This window comes from Bos taurus, chromosome 27, assembly GCF_002263795.3.
Source record: "Bos taurus isolate L1 Dominette 01449 registration number 42190680 breed Hereford chromosome 27, ARS-UCD2.0, whole genome shotgun sequence".
Lineage (NCBI taxonomy): Eukaryota > Metazoa > Chordata > Mammalia > Artiodactyla > Bovidae > Bos > Bos taurus.
Window position 1 is genome coordinate 34,435,115 of NC_037354.1, and position 16,817 is coordinate 34,451,931.

At 38.2% G+C, this 16,817-nt stretch overlaps 1 protein-coding gene across 5 annotated transcripts in view; it reads left to right on the plus strand.

The window, feature by feature from the left end:
• The window catches only part of LOC100847151 (disintegrin and metalloproteinase domain-containing protein 5-like), a 147,975-nt gene that overhangs the window by 9,288 nt on the left and 121,870 nt on the right, over positions 1-16,817 (plus strand). For 2 of the 5 annotated variants that reach the window (XM_059882369.1, XM_024986449.2), the window contains exons 3-7: positions 2,005-2,060; positions 4,540-4,618; positions 4,929-5,005; positions 6,607-6,781; positions 7,902-7,967. In XM_059882369.1, coding sequence (XP_059738352.1) covers positions 2,005-2,060; positions 4,540-4,618; positions 4,929-5,005; positions 6,607-6,781; positions 7,902-7,967 — 453 coding nt within the window. Of the gene's footprint in view, positions 1-2,004; positions 2,061-4,539; positions 4,619-4,928; positions 5,006-5,095; positions 5,248-6,606; positions 6,782-7,901; positions 7,968-16,817 lie in introns of those variants that run through there. The other 3 variants (XM_059882366.1, XM_059882367.1, XM_059882368.1) reach the window with 3 other exon arrangements.

A 16,817-nucleotide genomic window follows, 5' to 3' on the forward strand; every position in this document is an offset into this window, starting at 1 on the left:
TTTCACTTTCATCAAGAGGCTGTTTAGTTCCTCTTCACTTTCTGCCATAAGGGTGGTGTCATCTGCATATCTGAGATTATTGATAGTTCTCCTGGCAATCTTGATTCCAGCTTGTGCTTCTTCCAGTCCAGCGTTTCTCATGATGTACTCTGCATATAAGTTAATAAACAGGGTGATAATATACAGCCTTGACGAACTCCTTTTCCTATTTGGAACCAGTCTGTTGTTCCATGTCCAGTTCTAACTGTCGCTTCCTGACCTGCATACTAATTTCTCAAGAGGCAGATCAGGTGGTCTGGTATTCCCATCTCTTTCAGAATTTTCCACAGTTTATTGTGATCCACACAGTCAAAGGCTTTGGCATAGTCAATAAAGCAGAAATAGATGTTTTGCTGGAACTCTCTTGCTTTTTCCATGATCCAGCGAATGTTGGCAATTTGATCTCTGGTTCCTCTGCCTTTTCTAAAACCAGCTTGAACATCAGGAAGTTCACAGTTCACATATTGCTGAAGCCTGGCTTAGAGAATTTTGAGCATTCCTTTACTAGCGTGTGAGATGAGTGCAATTGTGCGGTAGTTTGAGCATTCTTTGGCATTGCCTTTCTCTGGGATTGGAATGAAAACTGACCCTTTCCAGTCCTGTGGGCACTGCTGAGTTTTCCAAATTTGCTGGCCTATTGAGTGGAGCACTTTCACAGCATCATCTTTCAGGATTTGGAATAGCTCAACTGGAATTCTATTACCTCCACTAGCTTTGTTCGTAGTGATGCTTTCTAAGGCCCTCTTGACTTCACATTCCAGGATCTCTGGCTCTAGGTGAGTGATCACACCATCGTGATTATCTGGGTCGTGAAATGTGTCCAAATTTCCTTTTTTTTAATAAGGATACCACTTACATTGGATTAGGGCCACACTAATGGCCTCTCCTTAACTTGATTACCTCTGTAAAGACCTTGTCTCTGAATAAGGTCACATTCTAAAGTTAGGTTTCACATGTAAATTTGGATGGAGGGAGAAAACAATTGAACCCAAACAGTTGGATTTGTGTATGAAAGTTTGTAGAAGTTCTGGATGATGTCTTTTTGGAATTTTTCTTCCTGTCAGTTTTGTATATTTCTTGTTAATTGCATCCTAATTTTGTTGTTGTTTTTCCCCTTTATTTTCATCATATTTATTTAATACATAGACATGTGTGTGATCTTCCTCTGTTCTCTCCTACATTCTCTTCCAGAGGAATTTCATTGCTTGCATTCGATAAGCAAAGTTCTGCAGCTACTGCTAAGTCACTTCAGTGGTGTCCGACTCTGTGCGACCCCACTGACGGCAGCCCACCAGGCTCCCCCGTCCCTGGGATTCTCCAGGCAAGAACACTGGAGTGGGTTGCCATTTCCTTCTCCAATGCATGAAAGTGAAAAGTGAAAGTGAAGTCGCTCAGTTGTATCTGACTCTCAGTGACCCCATGGACTGCAGCCTACCAGGCTCCTCCATCCATGGGATTTTCCAGGCAAGAGTACTGGAGTGGGGTGCCATTGCCTTCTCCGAAGCAAAGTGCAGTGGTAATTATTGTGTTATCTTGCCACAGGTGTAGTACATTTCTTGTAGTTTTATCTTTTAGAAGTGTCTCTTCCAATGAACAGGAAAATTTACTTTCTAGGAGGGCTGGGAGTGAGCAAGAAATGGTTTCTCTCAAGTGAGGTGGACATCTTGGCATTTACCTTGGGCATGGTGAGTTGGTGGTGTGTGTCTTAGACTAGAGATGATTATCCGCAAGCTTATTCCTCAGATGTGTGAGTAATGGTGAGTAGCAGGCATGTGGGAATGCTACCACCTAGTTCTCAATTCAGAATTCTGAAGATTTGAATATCCACATGGCAATGGAAGCACATATAATAGTTATGTATTATTATTAATTTTGTCAATCTCAAAAGGATAACTTAGAAAAAACATTATTCAGCATAATTTTTGTAGGTGTTATTATTGATTTTTTTTGGATGCTTATGTACAGGTGGCTTATGTCATTACAATAGGAGGAAATCCATATTTTGTCCATCTCACAAAGCAGTAAGTAATTATTTTATCTTTTAAATTTTTAATTTTTTGGTGTATTGATTAAAAGAATAATTATCCTAGAATCATTTTAATTCAGTTGTTTATTAGATATGTGTATAAATTTGATACCTATTGTATGTCAGTTTTTGGGTAAAGTCCTAAGCACACAAAAAGCAATGAAACAAGTAGTCTTAGTTAAATAATTTGTAATAAAGATGTATTCAGACACATCAATAGATAAATGAAGAATTGTTTTATAATGCAACATTGTGATAAATGTGTAGATAGTATTCTTTGGAAATCAGGGAAGGCTTTTTTGCAAAGAGATGACTTGAGGAAAGATACTTTAGTTCTAAAAGAAGTGGGGTAGTATTGGGGGGTATTCTGTTTTGAGGAAATCATCTGCAGGTTGATACAGAATAGACTTTGTGGTGTGCAGAAATTCGGTGTGAGAATGACTGAATGACATTTTTTTAGGATAAAAGTAAAAAATTTTGGAAAAGTGGGCAGGAGCCAGATTGTAGAAGATCTATAATGCCATGGTAAGGATATTAGAAGCCATAAATATTTTTAAGCATGTACTTATATAGGCCCATTGAGTCTCATAGTCTGTTTTTGAGGGGGTAAAAATGGAATTGGAATGTCTAATTATATAATAGTGTAAGTGCATGATGATAGTAGCTTGAAGAATGATCATTGCACTAGAAAGAAAAATTCAGTAGATCTTGAGGACAGATTTGGTAGGATGATTGGGAAACAGTGAGGAATTTTGGATAATTTAGTTGTTGCTTAAGAAAATTGGTGGATTAGTGTAATAAAACAAGGGGTATTAATGAAGGAGATATTTATCTGAGGGGTGAGTTTGGTTTGCATTGCTTGTAAGATATTCAAGTGGCTTTTTTTTCCATTAGGTATACAAATATAGGAATTTGAATCTCTAAGGAGAGATTGGCAATATAGATTTAACAGTAATTAAAAAAAATGCGAACTTACAGAGTGCTTACAAATATACAGGTGGCTAAGGATGGAATCTTGGGAAAGACCAGTGTTTCTCTTTTTGGTTCTGCCAAAAGAGATCAAGCTAGAATAGTCAAGGAGGTAGGAAGAGAAGCATGAGTGATGTGTGATGTAAATTAAGTGAATAGACCAAGTGGCCACAGTTTTAAAAATGATACCAGAAGTCCAGTGCAATGATTACTTTAAAATTGTCTTTTGGATTTGACATTCTGGTGGTTATGGATCTTTTCTAGAGCAGTTAAGGGTGAGTAACAATTGACAAAGTGAAGAAACTGTGTGTAGACTACTCTTTTGATAAAATCTATTGAGAATTGAAAATATGTAGGGAATAGTGAGAGGAAGACACAGGGCTGAGGGACAGTTATTCAGGATAATAATGATAATAATGACAGTAAACTTCTCAATAGTATTAAGATAAAAACAGTAGAGAGGAAGAGCTTGAAATTATAGTACTAATAAAGTGATGTATCTTCAATACATGGCACAGAATAAGATGCATAGTACAGATGTGAGGATTTGCTTTGAACAAAAGAAGCAATCATTCTCAAAGATAAGGAGTGAGGATGGGTACAGGGGATCTGACAGTGAGGTGACATGGAAGTTACTCAGATGATTGACAGGAAGATGATGATGTCAAGTTTTTGTATAATTAGGAGAATGGAAGAAAATTCTGACCAGGGTTATTGAGAAGAACTTGGTATTCAGTTAAGGTTTAGTTCAGTTGCTCACTCGTGTCCGACTCTGTGACCCCATGGACTGCAGCATGCCAGCCTTCCCTGTCCATCACCAACTCCTGGAGCTTGCTCAAACTCATGTCCATTGAGTTGGTGATGCCATCCAACCATATCATCCTCTGTCGTCCCCTTCTCCTCCTGCCTTCAGTCTTTCCCAGCATCAGGGTCTTTTCCAATGAGTCAGTTCTTCACATCAGGTGACCAAAGTATTGGAGTTTCAGCTTCAGCATCAGTCCTTCCAATGAATATTCAGGACTGATTTCCTTTAGGATTGACTGGTTTGACCTCCTTGCAGTCCAGGGGACTCTCAAGAGTCTTCTCTAACACCACAGTTAAGGTTAGTGAATGTGAATTTTTTAATGATGTTAAGAAAATCTTTCAAAATTTTGGCCTAACCCTACATTTTAATTTTGAGATTCAAGTTTAAAATCTAGAATTAGTGAGCAATAATGACAAGGATTTGAAGGTTCTACGCTGAAAATTGAGACCTGTCTTATTTCACTGTTTGATATTTCTAGCAGTTTGGGTTGTTCATTATCATGCATTTTTGTATTATGTCACTGTAGTTAAAATACCTCCCTCTGCCCCAAACTTATTTAAATGACCAGTATTGGATATGCCAAGATAATTGGCACTACTTTAAATTCCTCCTTTAAAAAGAAAATTTGTATTATTAAGATGTTTTTTCTTCATCTGTTTTCTGTTTACAATTTGACCATGTTTTTGTGATTTCTGCCTAGGTCATTTTTATCTTCAGCTTCTGTTGTTTATTTTTATGACAAAAATGACATCCAACATCATCAGCCCTTGTCAGCTCAGGTAAGACTTACATCAGCCTTTGTCAGCTCAGGTAAGACTTAGGTTTCTTTGTTATAGATTTCTTATTCTGAATTTTCCTTAAAATATAGATATTATGAAATTTTTAGAATGTTATTTCACACATTCAGTGAAATTAAATAACCTGGACTAGTTCTTATTTCTGCCTGGCACAACTCATTGGGTCATGGCCATTCATATTAAAGTCCTAAGCAGTGAAAGTAAAAAATACAAGTGAGGTATCTGGAATGTCCATTTAAAAAAGAAGTTAACCATTTTTTTTTTTCTGTGTTTTTTTTTTTTTTTCCCTCAGATGGATTGCAATTATCATGGATATGTTGCAGGTTTTCCAAATTCTCTTGTATCACTCAACATTTGTTCGGGACTCAGGTTGTAACCTATTTAGAGATACTCCTTTTGCCAGTATTAGATCTTGCTAAACTGTAATATTTATCCTCCAGTATTTTTTCTAGTTCTCCACTCACCTTTATTATTTCAATTTCCTATGGAGTGAGCCAGAATTACTGACAAAATAAAGTTAGTCACCCTGGCAGTATCCATTCCAGATGGGAGTCTACACGTTGATTCTAACAGGCTATGCTGCTTGAGGCTTTGAGCAATCTTGAGTACAGGTAGTGTTGATTGGGTCTCTCCATACTAGTTTTCTCAAATTCTTTATGTTTTTGCTGCTGCTGCTGCTAAGTCGCTTCAGTCGTGTCCGACTCTGTGCGACCCCATAGATGGCAGCCCACCAGGCTCCCCATCCCTGGGATTCTCCAGGCAAGAACACTGGAGTGGGTTGCCATTTCTTTCCCCAATGCATGAAAGTGAAAAGTGAAAGTGAAGTCGCTCAGTCGTGTCCAACTCTGAGCGACCCCATGGACTGCAGCCTACCAGGCTCCTCCATCCATGGGATTTTCCAGGCAAGAGTACTGGAGTGGGGTGCCATTGCCTTCTCTGCTTTATGTTTTTGCAGGTATCTTAATTTTCTAGAGTGATTGACAATGCGGAATGCCTGAGTCTGACCGATACTTTGGCTCTGCTCAGTCATTCTCAGGCAGATAGTACCTTTAACTCAGCCACACAAATGATTTAGAACATGAAGTATCAGGGGAGATACAGGGATTTCAAAGAGAAGCAAGGGACCTAAACTAAGGAGAAGAGTGCCTATGGCTAAAATCTTGGTTAGAACATCAACACCTAGGTAGAAGTCTTAACCTGTTTAAGCACATAGATGTGTCATAGATGTGTGTAGATGTGCCTACATATTGGCACTTGCCATCTACCTCAACAAGGATTAGATTGTATGCTCCTGCTGAATTTGCACCCCCTGAAGGAGTGGAATTCAGGGTTGAGAACAGAAATGCGGCACTCTGTGCTCTGTGAAGACTGGCAGAACAGGTCTTCAGGTAGTTAGATATTCTCAGGAGCTGATTTTATGAGCCCAATTTATGTATTTCCTCATAGCTAGAAAAGCAATAAAATCCTTCATGGTAATGACTATTTCCTGTGACTAGCAAAAGCTTCACGAGACTAGCAGAAACTTTCTACAAAAAATACGTGCTTGATCGCATGTACACCACCTTCACAAAAATCACATATAAACTCTTCTTCCCCACTACCTCTTTAGAACAGTTAGAGCTATCTGAGGTAATATCACCCGGGCTGCAGTCCTCATTTTGCTCCCAAATAAAACTTACCTTGCAGCTCTATCGTTGTGCATTTTTTTATGTTGACAGATGCATGCCACTAAAACTGGTTTCTTTAAGATAATCAAAATATTTCTATTAGAATATTTGTAATAAAAAGCCAGACATATACTGTGTTATTACTGTCCAGTTCTAGAACAATACCTCAAAGAATAAAGAGAGAAATAGAAAAACCAAGATGACTTTAAATGTAAAAAAAATTGTTTTCTGGCCAACATTTCTTATTAGAATTACAGTTCAGTAGGATAATTTCAGATTTGTTTTGATTATTTTACCATTCAGGGGAACACTGCAGTTTAAAAACATCTCATATGCACTTGAACCAGTTGAGTCAGTATTAGGATTCATGCACATGATTTATGAAGAAAAAAATGATATAAGTGCTATCCCTCTGTTACTGGAAAATGACACTTACAGCTATGAGAGATCACAGTATAAAGTCAGAAAAAGTTCAGAAGTAAGTGTGGACTCCTTATTATAATGTATTCTGTGTAATTTTATAAAATGAAAAATACTTTCAGAGCAAAATTTGGTGACTTGTAAATTTTAAGTTTATCTTACTTTTTCATGATGGCATTTCATGACTTTTCAGATGGATTCAGAATGAAATTTTTTGTTATGCTTCTTGTTTGATGAAAGTTTAGCAAAAACTTAGGTAATTGATTTTGGAAACAGATATGTGAATATAAGATTATATAAACCAAAAAGCTAATTTTCATATGTGGACATTTGGATAATTAATGTAAATTCTTCCTTTTCCTGAATTATTCTGGTAATTTGAGTGAATATGTGATCTGAATTTCTAAATGAGTCTTTGTTATATGAGAATTCAGAAATGGATAATAATAGTTAGTGGCTTGCATAAGGTACGTGTAAAGCAAACTGATGAATTCTTCCTCCACAAAGACCTGTAAGCTGCCATAAATAACATTCCTGGCTCCAGTGAACAGTCAGTGATTGTAAACTTTAGTAATATTTTTCTAAACCATGGTTTGTCAAAAGTAGTTTCTAATAATTGATAGCAAAAAAATCTGCCCACATGAAAGATTACTATGAAAAATGATCACAAGGCTAAGGAAAGGAAGGCTTCCCTGGTGGCCCAGTGGTAAAGAATCTGCCTGCCAATGCAGGAGACAAACATGGGTTTGATCCATGGGTTGGGAAGATCCCCTGGAGAAGGAAATGGCAAACCACTACAGTATTCCTCTCTGGATAATCCTATGGACAGAGAAGCCTGACAAGCTACAGTCCATGAGGTCACAAAGAGTTGGACAACACTGAATGAGCACACAAGGAAAGGAAAACTTTATGTTATAAACTTAATATTTCTAATATCAGCTATTGTAAAAATCAAATTATGCCTGGGTATTATATACAGCACTGACTCTCACTGAAAATTCTTATTAACAATAGGCATATTTTGGACTGGAATTTTCTGAATAGTACCTAAAATTTGTATTTGAAAATCACCTTAATATATAATCAGTAGCAACATGCCTCTCAGTTTATCTGAACATAATTTCAATAGAACATACACTTTTGGAAATTTCTCAGGACTCATGTTATATGTTTTTCAGAGATCTGGCCATACCAAATTATTCCCTCGATACATTGATATGTATATTGTTGTGGATAAAAATCTGGTAAGTTTTTTTTTTAATATAAATTTATTAATTTTAATTGGAGGCTAATTACTTTACAATGTATTGGTTTTGCCATACATCAACATGAATCCACCATGGGTGTACACGTGTTCCCCATCCTGAACCCCCCTCCCACCTCCCTCCACATACCATCCCTCTGGGTCATCCCAGTGCACCAGCCCCGAGCATCCTGTATCATGTATCGAACCTGGACTGCCAATTCGTTTCACATATGACATTATACATGTTTTGATGCCATTCTCCCAAATCATCCCACTGTCTCCCTCTCCCACAGAGTCCAAAAGACTGTTCTATACATCTGTGTCTCTTTTGCTGTCTTGGATACAGGGTTATCACTACCATCTTTCTAAATTCCATATATATGCATTAGTATACTGTATTGGTGTTTTTCTTTCTGGCTTACTTCACTCTGTATAATAGGCTCCAGTTTCATCCACCTCATTAGAACTGATTCAAATGTATTCTTTTTAATGGCTGAGTAATACTCCATTGTGTATTTTACCACAGCTTTCTTATCCATTCATCTGCTGATGGACATCTAGGTTACTTCCATGTCCTGGCTATTATAAACAGTGCTGCAATGAACATTGGGGTACACATGTCTCTTTCAATTCTGGTTTCCTTAGTTTGTATGCCCAGCAGTGGGATTGCTGGATCATAGGGCAGTTCTATTTCCAGTTTTTTAAGGAATCTACAAACTATTCTCTGTAGTGGCTGTACTAGTTTGCATTCCCACCAACAGTGTAAGAGGGTTCTCTTTTCTCCACACCCTCTCCAGTATTTATTGCTTGTAGACTTTTGGATCGCAGCCATTCTGACTGGTGTGAAATGATACCTCATAGTGGTTTTGATTTGCATTTCTCTGATAATGAGTGATGTTGAGCATCTTTTCATGTGTTTGTTAGCCATCTGTATGTCTTTGGAGAAATGTCTGTTTAGTTCTTTGGCCCATTTTTTGATTGGGTCATTTATTTTTCTGGAGTTGAGCTGTAGGAGTTGCTTGTATATTTTTGAGATTAGTTGTTTGTCAGTTGCTTCATTTGCTATTATTTTCTCCCATTCTGAAGGCTGTCTTTTCACCTTGCTTACAGTTTCCTTTGTTGTGCAGAAGCTTTTAATTAGGTTCCATTTGTTTATTTTTGCTTTTATTTCCAATATTCTGGGAGGTGGGTCATAGAGGATCCTGCTGTGATTTATGTTGGAGAGTGTTTTGCCTATGTTCCTCTCTAGGAGTTTTATAGCTTCTGGTCTTACGTTTAGATCTTTAATCCATTTTGAGTTTATTTTTGTGTATGGTGTTAGAAAGTGTTCTAGTTTCATTCTTTTACAAGTGGTTGACCAGTTTTCCCAGCACCACTTGTTAAAGAGATTGTCTTTAATCTGTTGTATATTCTTGCCTCCTTTGTCAAAGATAAGGTGTCCATAGGTGTGTGGGTTAATCTCTGGGCTTTCTATTTTGTTCCTTGATCTATCTTTCTGTCTTTGTGGCAGTACCATACTGTCTTGATGACTGTGGCTTTGTAGTAGAGCCTGAAGTCAGGCAGGTTGATTCCTCCAGTTCCATTCTTCTTTCTCAAGATAGCTTTGGCTATTCGATGTTTTTTGTATTTCCATACAAATTGTGAAATTATTTGTTCTAGTCCTGTGAATAATACCGTTGGTAGCTTGATAGGAATTGCATTGAATCTATAGATTGCTTTGGGTAGTATACTCATTTTCACTATATTGATTCTTCCAATCCATGAACATGGTATATTTCTCCATCTATTAGTGTCCTCTTTGATTTCTTTCACCAGTGTTTTATAGTTTTCTATGTATAGGTTTAGTTTCTTTAGGTTGCAATGGTGAATGGAATTGTTTCCTAATTTCTGTATTTTCTCATTATTAGTGTATAGGAATGCAAGGGATTTCCTTGTGTTGATTTTATATCCTGCAACTTTACTATATTCATTGATTAGCTCTAGTAATTTCCTGGTGGAGTCTTTAGGGTTTTCTATGTAGAGGATCATGTCATCTGCAAACAGAGTTTTACTTCTTCTTTTCCAATTTGGATTCCTTTTATTTCTTTTTATGCACTGATTGTTGTGTCCAAAACTTCCAAAACTATGTTGAATAGTAGTGGTGAAAGTGGGCACCCTTGTCTTGTTCCTGACTTTAGGGGAAATGCTTTCAATTTTTCACCATCTAGGATAATGTTTGCTGTGGGTTTGTCATATATAGCTTTTATTATGTTGAGGTATGTTCCTTCTATTCCTGCTTTCTGGAGAGTTTTTATCATAAATGGATGTTGAATTTTGTCAAAGGCCTTCTCTGCATCTATTGAGATAATCATGTGGCTTTTATTTTTCAATTTGTTAATATGGTGTATTACATTGATTGATTTGCGAATATTGAAGAATCTTTGCATCCCTGGGATAAAGCCCACTTGGTCATGGTGTATGATCTTTTTAATGTGTTGTTGGATTCAGATTGCTAGAATTTTGTTAAGGATTTTTGCATCTATGTTCATCAGTGATATTGGCCTGTAGTTTTCTTTTTTTGTGGCATTTTTGTCAGGTTTTGGTATTAGGGTGATGGTGGCCTCATAGAATGAGTTTGGAAGTTTACCTTCCTCTGCAATTTTCTGGAAGAGTTTGAGGAGGATAGGTGTCAGCTCTTCTCTAAATTTTTGGTAGAATTCCGCTGTGAAGCCATCTGGACCTGGGCTTTTTTTTTGCTGGAAGATTTCTGATTACAGTTTCAATTTCCGTGCTTGTGATGGGTCTGTTAAGATTTTCTATTGCTTCCTGGTTCAGTTTTGGAAAGTTGTATTTTTCTAAGAATTTTTCCGTATCTTCCACGTTGTCCATTTTATTGGCATATAGTTGCTGACAGTAGTCTCTTATGATCCTTTGTATTTCTGTGTTGTCTGTTGTGATCTCTCCATTTTCATTTCTAATTTTATTGATTTGATTTCTCTTCCTTTGTTTCTTGATGAGTCTGGCTAATGGTTTGTCAATTTTATTTATCCTTTCAAAAAACCAGCTTTTGGCTTTGTTGATTTTTGCTATGGTCTCTTTTGTTTCTTTTGCATTTATTTCTGCCTTAATTTTAAAGATTTCTTTCCTTCTACTAACCCTGGGGTTCTTCATTTCTTCCTTTTCTAGTTGCTTTAGGTATAGAGTTAGGTTATTTATTTGACTTTTTTTCTTGTTTCTTGATGTATGCCTCTATTGCTATGAACCTTCCCCTTAGCACTGCTTTTACAGTGTCCCACAGGTTTTGGGTTGTTGTATTTTCATTTTCATTCGTTTCTATGCATATTTTGATTTCTTCTGTGATTTGTTGGTTATTCAGCAGCGTGTTGTTCAGCCTCTATATGTTGGAATTTTTAATAGTTTTTCTCCTGTAATTGAGATCTAATCTTACTGCATTGTGGTCAGAAAAGATGCTTGGAATCATTTCAGTTTTTTTGAATTTACCAAGGCTAGATTTATGGCCCAGGATGTGATCTATCCTGGAGAAGGTTCTGTGTGTGCTTGAGAAAAAGGTGAAATTCATTGTTTTGGGGTGAAATGTCCTATATATCAATTAGGTCTAACTGGTCTATTGTATCATTTAAAGTTTGTATCATTTAAATTCCTTGTTAAATTTCTGTTTAGTTGATCTATCCATAGGTGTGAGTGGGATATTAAAGTCTCCCACTATTATTGTGTTGTTAATTTCTCCTTTCATACTTGTTAGCATTTGTCTTACATACTGTGGTGCTCCCGTGTTGGGTGCATATATATTTATCATTGTTATATCATCTTCTTGGATTGATCCTTTGATCATTATGTAGTGTCCTTCTTTGTCTCTTTTCACAGCCTTTGTTTTAAAGTCTATTTTGTCTGATATGAGTATTGCTATTCCTGCTTTCTTTTGGTCTCTATTTGTGTGGAATATCTTTTTCCAGCTCTTCACTTTCAGTCTGTTTGTGTCCCTTGTTTTGGGCTGGGTCTCTTGTAGACAACATATATAGGGGTCTTGTTTTTGTATCCATTCAGCCAGTCTTTGTCTTTTGGTTAGGGCATTCAACCCATTTACGTTTAAGGTTATTATTGATAAGTATGATCCCGTTGCCATTTACTTTATTGTTTGGGGTTCGAGTTTATACTCCCTTTTTGTGTTTCCTGTCTAGAGAAGATCTTTAGCATTTGTTGAAGAGCTGGTTTGGTGGTGCTGAATTGTCTCAGCTTTTGCTTGTCTGAGAAGCTTTTGATTTCTCCTTCATATCTGAATGAGATCCTTGCTGGGTACAGTAATTTGGGCTGTAGGTTATTTTCTTTCACCACTTTAAGTATGTCCTGCCATTCCCTCCTGGCTTGAAGAGTTTCTATTGAAAGAGCAGCTGTTATCCTTATGGGAATCCCCTTGTGTATTTGTTGTTTTTCCCTTGCTGCTTTTAATATTTGTTCTTTGTGTTTGATCTTTGTTAATTTGATTAATATGTGTCTTGGGGTGTTTTGCCTTGGGTTTATCCTGTTTGAGACTCTCTGGGTTTCTTGGACTTGGGTGATTATTTCCTTCCCCATTTTAGGGAAGTTTTCAACTATTATCTCCTCAAGTATTTTCTCATGGTCTTTCTTTTTGTCTTCTTCTTCTGGGACTCCTGTGATTTGAATATTGGGGTGTTTGACATTGTCCCAGAGGTCTCTGAGATTGTCCTCATTTCTTTTAATTAGTTTTTCTTTTTTCTCTCTGATTCATTTATTTCTACCATTCTATCTTCTACCTCACTAATCCTATCTTCTGCCTCCATTATTCTACTATTTGTTGCCTCCAGAGTGTTTTTGATCTCATTTATTGCATTATTCATTATATATTGACTCTTTTTTATTTCTTCTAGGTCTTTGTTAGACCTTTCTTGCATCTTCTCAATCCTTGTCTCCATGCTATTTATCTGTGATTCCATTTTGTTTTAAAGATTTTAGATTATTTTCACTATCATCATTTGAAATTCTTTATCAGGTAGATGCCCTATCTCTTCCTCTTTTGTTTGGTTTGGTGGGCATTTATCCTGTTCTTTTACCTTCTGGGTATTCCTCTGTGTCTTCATCTTGTTTATATTGCTGTGTTTGGGGTGGCCTTTCTGTATTCTGGCAGTTTGTGGAGTTCTCTTTATTGTAGAGTTTCCTCACTGCTGTGGGGGCAGGGGGGTTGTACGGGTGGCTTGTCAAGGTTTCCTGGTTAGGGAAGCCTGTGTCGGTGTTCTGGTGGGTGGAGCTGGATTTCTTCTCTCTGGAGTGCAGTGAAGTTTCCAGTAATGAGTTATGAGATGTCAATGGGTTTGTAGTGACTTTGGGCAGCCTGTATATTGAAGCTCAGGGCTATGTTCCTGTGTTGCTGGAGAATTTTCAGGGTATGTCTTACTCTGGAACTTGTTGGCCCTTGGGTGGTACTTGGTTTCAGTGTAGGTATGGAGGCGTTTGATGAGCTCCTATTGATTAATGTTCCCTGGAGTCAGGAGTTCTCTGGTGTTCTCAGGATTTGGACTTAAGCCTCCTGCTTCTGGTTTTCAGCCTTATTTTTACAGTAGCCTCAAGACTTCTCCATCTATACCGCACCATTGATAAAACATCTAGGTTAAAGATGAAAAGTTTCTCCACAGTGAGGGATACCCAGAGAGGTTCATAGAGTTACATGAAGACGAGAAGAGGGAGGAGGGAGATAGAGGTGACCAGGATGAGATGAGGTGGAATCAATAGAGGAGAGAGCAAGCTAGCCAGTAATCACTTCCTTATGTGTGCTCCACAGTCTGGACTGCTCAGAGATGTTCACGGAGTTACACAGAGAAGAGAAGAGGGAGGAAGGAGACAGAGGTGGCTAGGAGGATAAAGCGGGGAATCAAAAGGAGAGAGACAGATCCAGCCAGTAATCAGTTCCCTAAGTGTTCTCCACCGTCCGGAACACAGAAAGAGATTCACAGAGTTGGGTAGAGAAGGGTGAGGGAGGAGATAGAGGCAACCTGGTGGAGAAAAAGGAGAGTCCAAAGGAGGATAGAGCAGTCAAGCCAGTAATCTCGCTCCCAAGTAAAAATGGGTACTGAAGATTGGGTTCTTAAAGGTACAAATTGATAACAAATACCAAAAATCAAGGATTAAAAGTCTAGAGTAGAGGTTGGGTTTTCAAAAATTCAATATTAAAGGAAAAAAAGTCACAAAAATTATAATATATATATCTGAAGTTTGCTTTAAAAAATAGAGTCTCTTTTTTTTCAAAGTAATAATAGGTTATACAAATGAAAATTAGAGGAGTAATAGAAGACCTAAAAATAAAAAAAATTAAAGAATGATAGTAAAAGTAGTAAAAGTATATCTAGGACTTTCTCTGGTGTTGTTGTGGGCAGTGTGGGGGTCAGTTCATTTTCAGATAGTTCCTTGATCCAGCTTATATTTCTCAAGATCTATAGGCCTCTTCCTATGTGGTCAGTACTAATTACAGGGTTTTAATCTATTGCACCCGTCGCTTCCAAGGAGGTTCCCTCTGTTTTCGCTCCTTCTGTTTGCAGGTCTCTTCAGTGTCTAATTTCCACCTTGACACAAGGGGGCAGTGGTGAACACCTTTTTAGGCTCACCTGTTCAGTCGCGCTGTGGGGAGGGAGGGATGCTGCAAACAAATAACACTGGTGTGTGCTCGCAATATCTCAGCCACATTGGGTTTGCCCCCGCTCACAGCGTGTGTGCTTTCCCTGTCTACACTGCTTAGGCTCTAGGTTGCTCTACTGGGAACTGTCTGAGGCTGGCCCTGGGTTGTATGCAGTTCCCAGGTCTAAGCCACTCAGGTTCAGGCATTCGGGTAGTCCTCAAAGGTGCAGACTTGCTTGGGCCTGCATTTTGTGCCCTTCCCAGGTCCGAGCAGCTCAGGTGACCAGGTGTTTGGTGAGCGTGGTCTCTGCAACTTATCACCTCCCCTGTCCCTGCCGCTCGGTTTTCTGGGTGTACAACTGGTGCACCTTCTCAGGCGGATGTTGACCGTCCAGAATCTTGAGAAGTCTTTTTTTTTTTTTAATTTTTTAAAATATAAATTTATTTATTTTAATTGGAGGTTAATCACTTTACAATATTGTATTGGTTTTGCCATACATCAACACGAATCCGCCACAGGCATACACGTGTTCCCCATCCTGAACCCCACTCCCTCCTCCCTCCCTGTGCCATCCCTCTGGGTCGTCCCAGTGCACCAACCCCAAGCATCCAGTATAAGAAGCCTGCTTGCAGTTTGGTAGATAATGCCTTTCTGGGGTCGGGATTGCCCCTTTCTGGCTCTGGCTGCCCTGGCCTGCCTGTCAGTGGAGGGGGATGGGTCAGCCTGCAGCTGGCTAGCTGTGCTCAGTCCTTTGTTCTGTGAGCGGGCCTGAAGGTGTCTTAGGTAACGGCTTTTCACGTGGTAGCTATCCCACAGCCTAGTTTGCTAGCCCAAGTTAGTTCCCTCAGATTGCCCTTGGAGCATTCAGGCCCAGTCCTTACTCTAAGCAGAGCAGCCCGCACCTCCCCGCCCAGCCCCCGCTTGCTAATGGCGGATGCAGGCGTCTGTGCTGCTTCCCCGCTGGGAGTTACCGTTGGGCACGTAATCTGTGGGTTTTAATTATTTATTTATTTTTCCTCCCGGTTATGTTGCCCTCTGTGGTTCCAAGGCTCGCCACAGACTTGGCAGTGAGAGTGTTTCCTGGTATTTGGAAACTTCTCTCTTTTTCAAGACTCCCTTCCTGGGATGGAGCTCCATCCCTACCTCTTTTGTCTCTCTTTTTATCTTTTGTATTTTTTCCTACCTCCTTTCGAAGACAATGGGCTGCTTTTCTGGGTGCCTGATGTCTTCTGCCAGCATTCAGAAGTTTTTTTATGAAATTTACTCAGCGTTCAAATGTTCTTTTGATGAATTTGTGGGGGAGAAAGTGGTCTCCCTGTCCTATTCCTCCACCATCTTAGGACCGCCCTCCAGTTTTTTCTTTTTTTTTGCACTTACAGTTTTAAATGATTTAATAATTGTCTTTAACTTGATTTCAATTATATAATGAAAATTTAAAAACCATTTCCTGTTAAATGGTTATTATTTTGCTTTTACCATAAATGAATTCTTAAAAATTGTGACTATACCAAGTTTTTGTTAATTCATTTATTTTGTATTATAGGTGCTCTTAATCGCTTTTTTAAAGTGAACTATCTTTTCATTTTTTAAAGCTTGCCTGCTAGTTTTCTGTCTTTTTTTTTTTTTCCAGAAGGGCTACATCCTCAATGGAAATGTAGATTAGAATTCCTCCGAACTCTCAAACCCCACATACAATAATATTTAATTTCCTCAGTTTAATTGGAAGATAGTCTACTACAAAACAAATACGCCACTCCTTTTAAGCAAAAAGAGAAAATGAGTTATCTGTTTTGTTCTAGCTAAGTTCTAGGTAAACAAGTTATGTTTCATTCAACTAACTTCAAGGTCAATGAAATGACAATTCTCGTAGTGAGGATGCATGACTGTACTTTAGGTCTCATAGATTTAGGTTTTGAGTTTATACAACATAAGTGGTTAGTAGACTCTAAACTAGAAAGTTACATTTGACCCATGTTGGTAGATTTGAGGGCAGCTGATGGAAGCAAGTCATACTTTTCTCTGGAGGAATGCAAGTTCAAGCAGGATTCCTACAGATGAATATCAGCCATATATGAGCTCAAAATTCATAAGAGATTTAACCACCATGTCAAGGGTTAGCAAAACAAAAAATCATACATTAGACCCAGAAAACTTGTAGATATTAAAATTTTAAGATATAAGTTATAAAATATGTTTTTTCCCAGAAGGAAGTCACTGATTCTG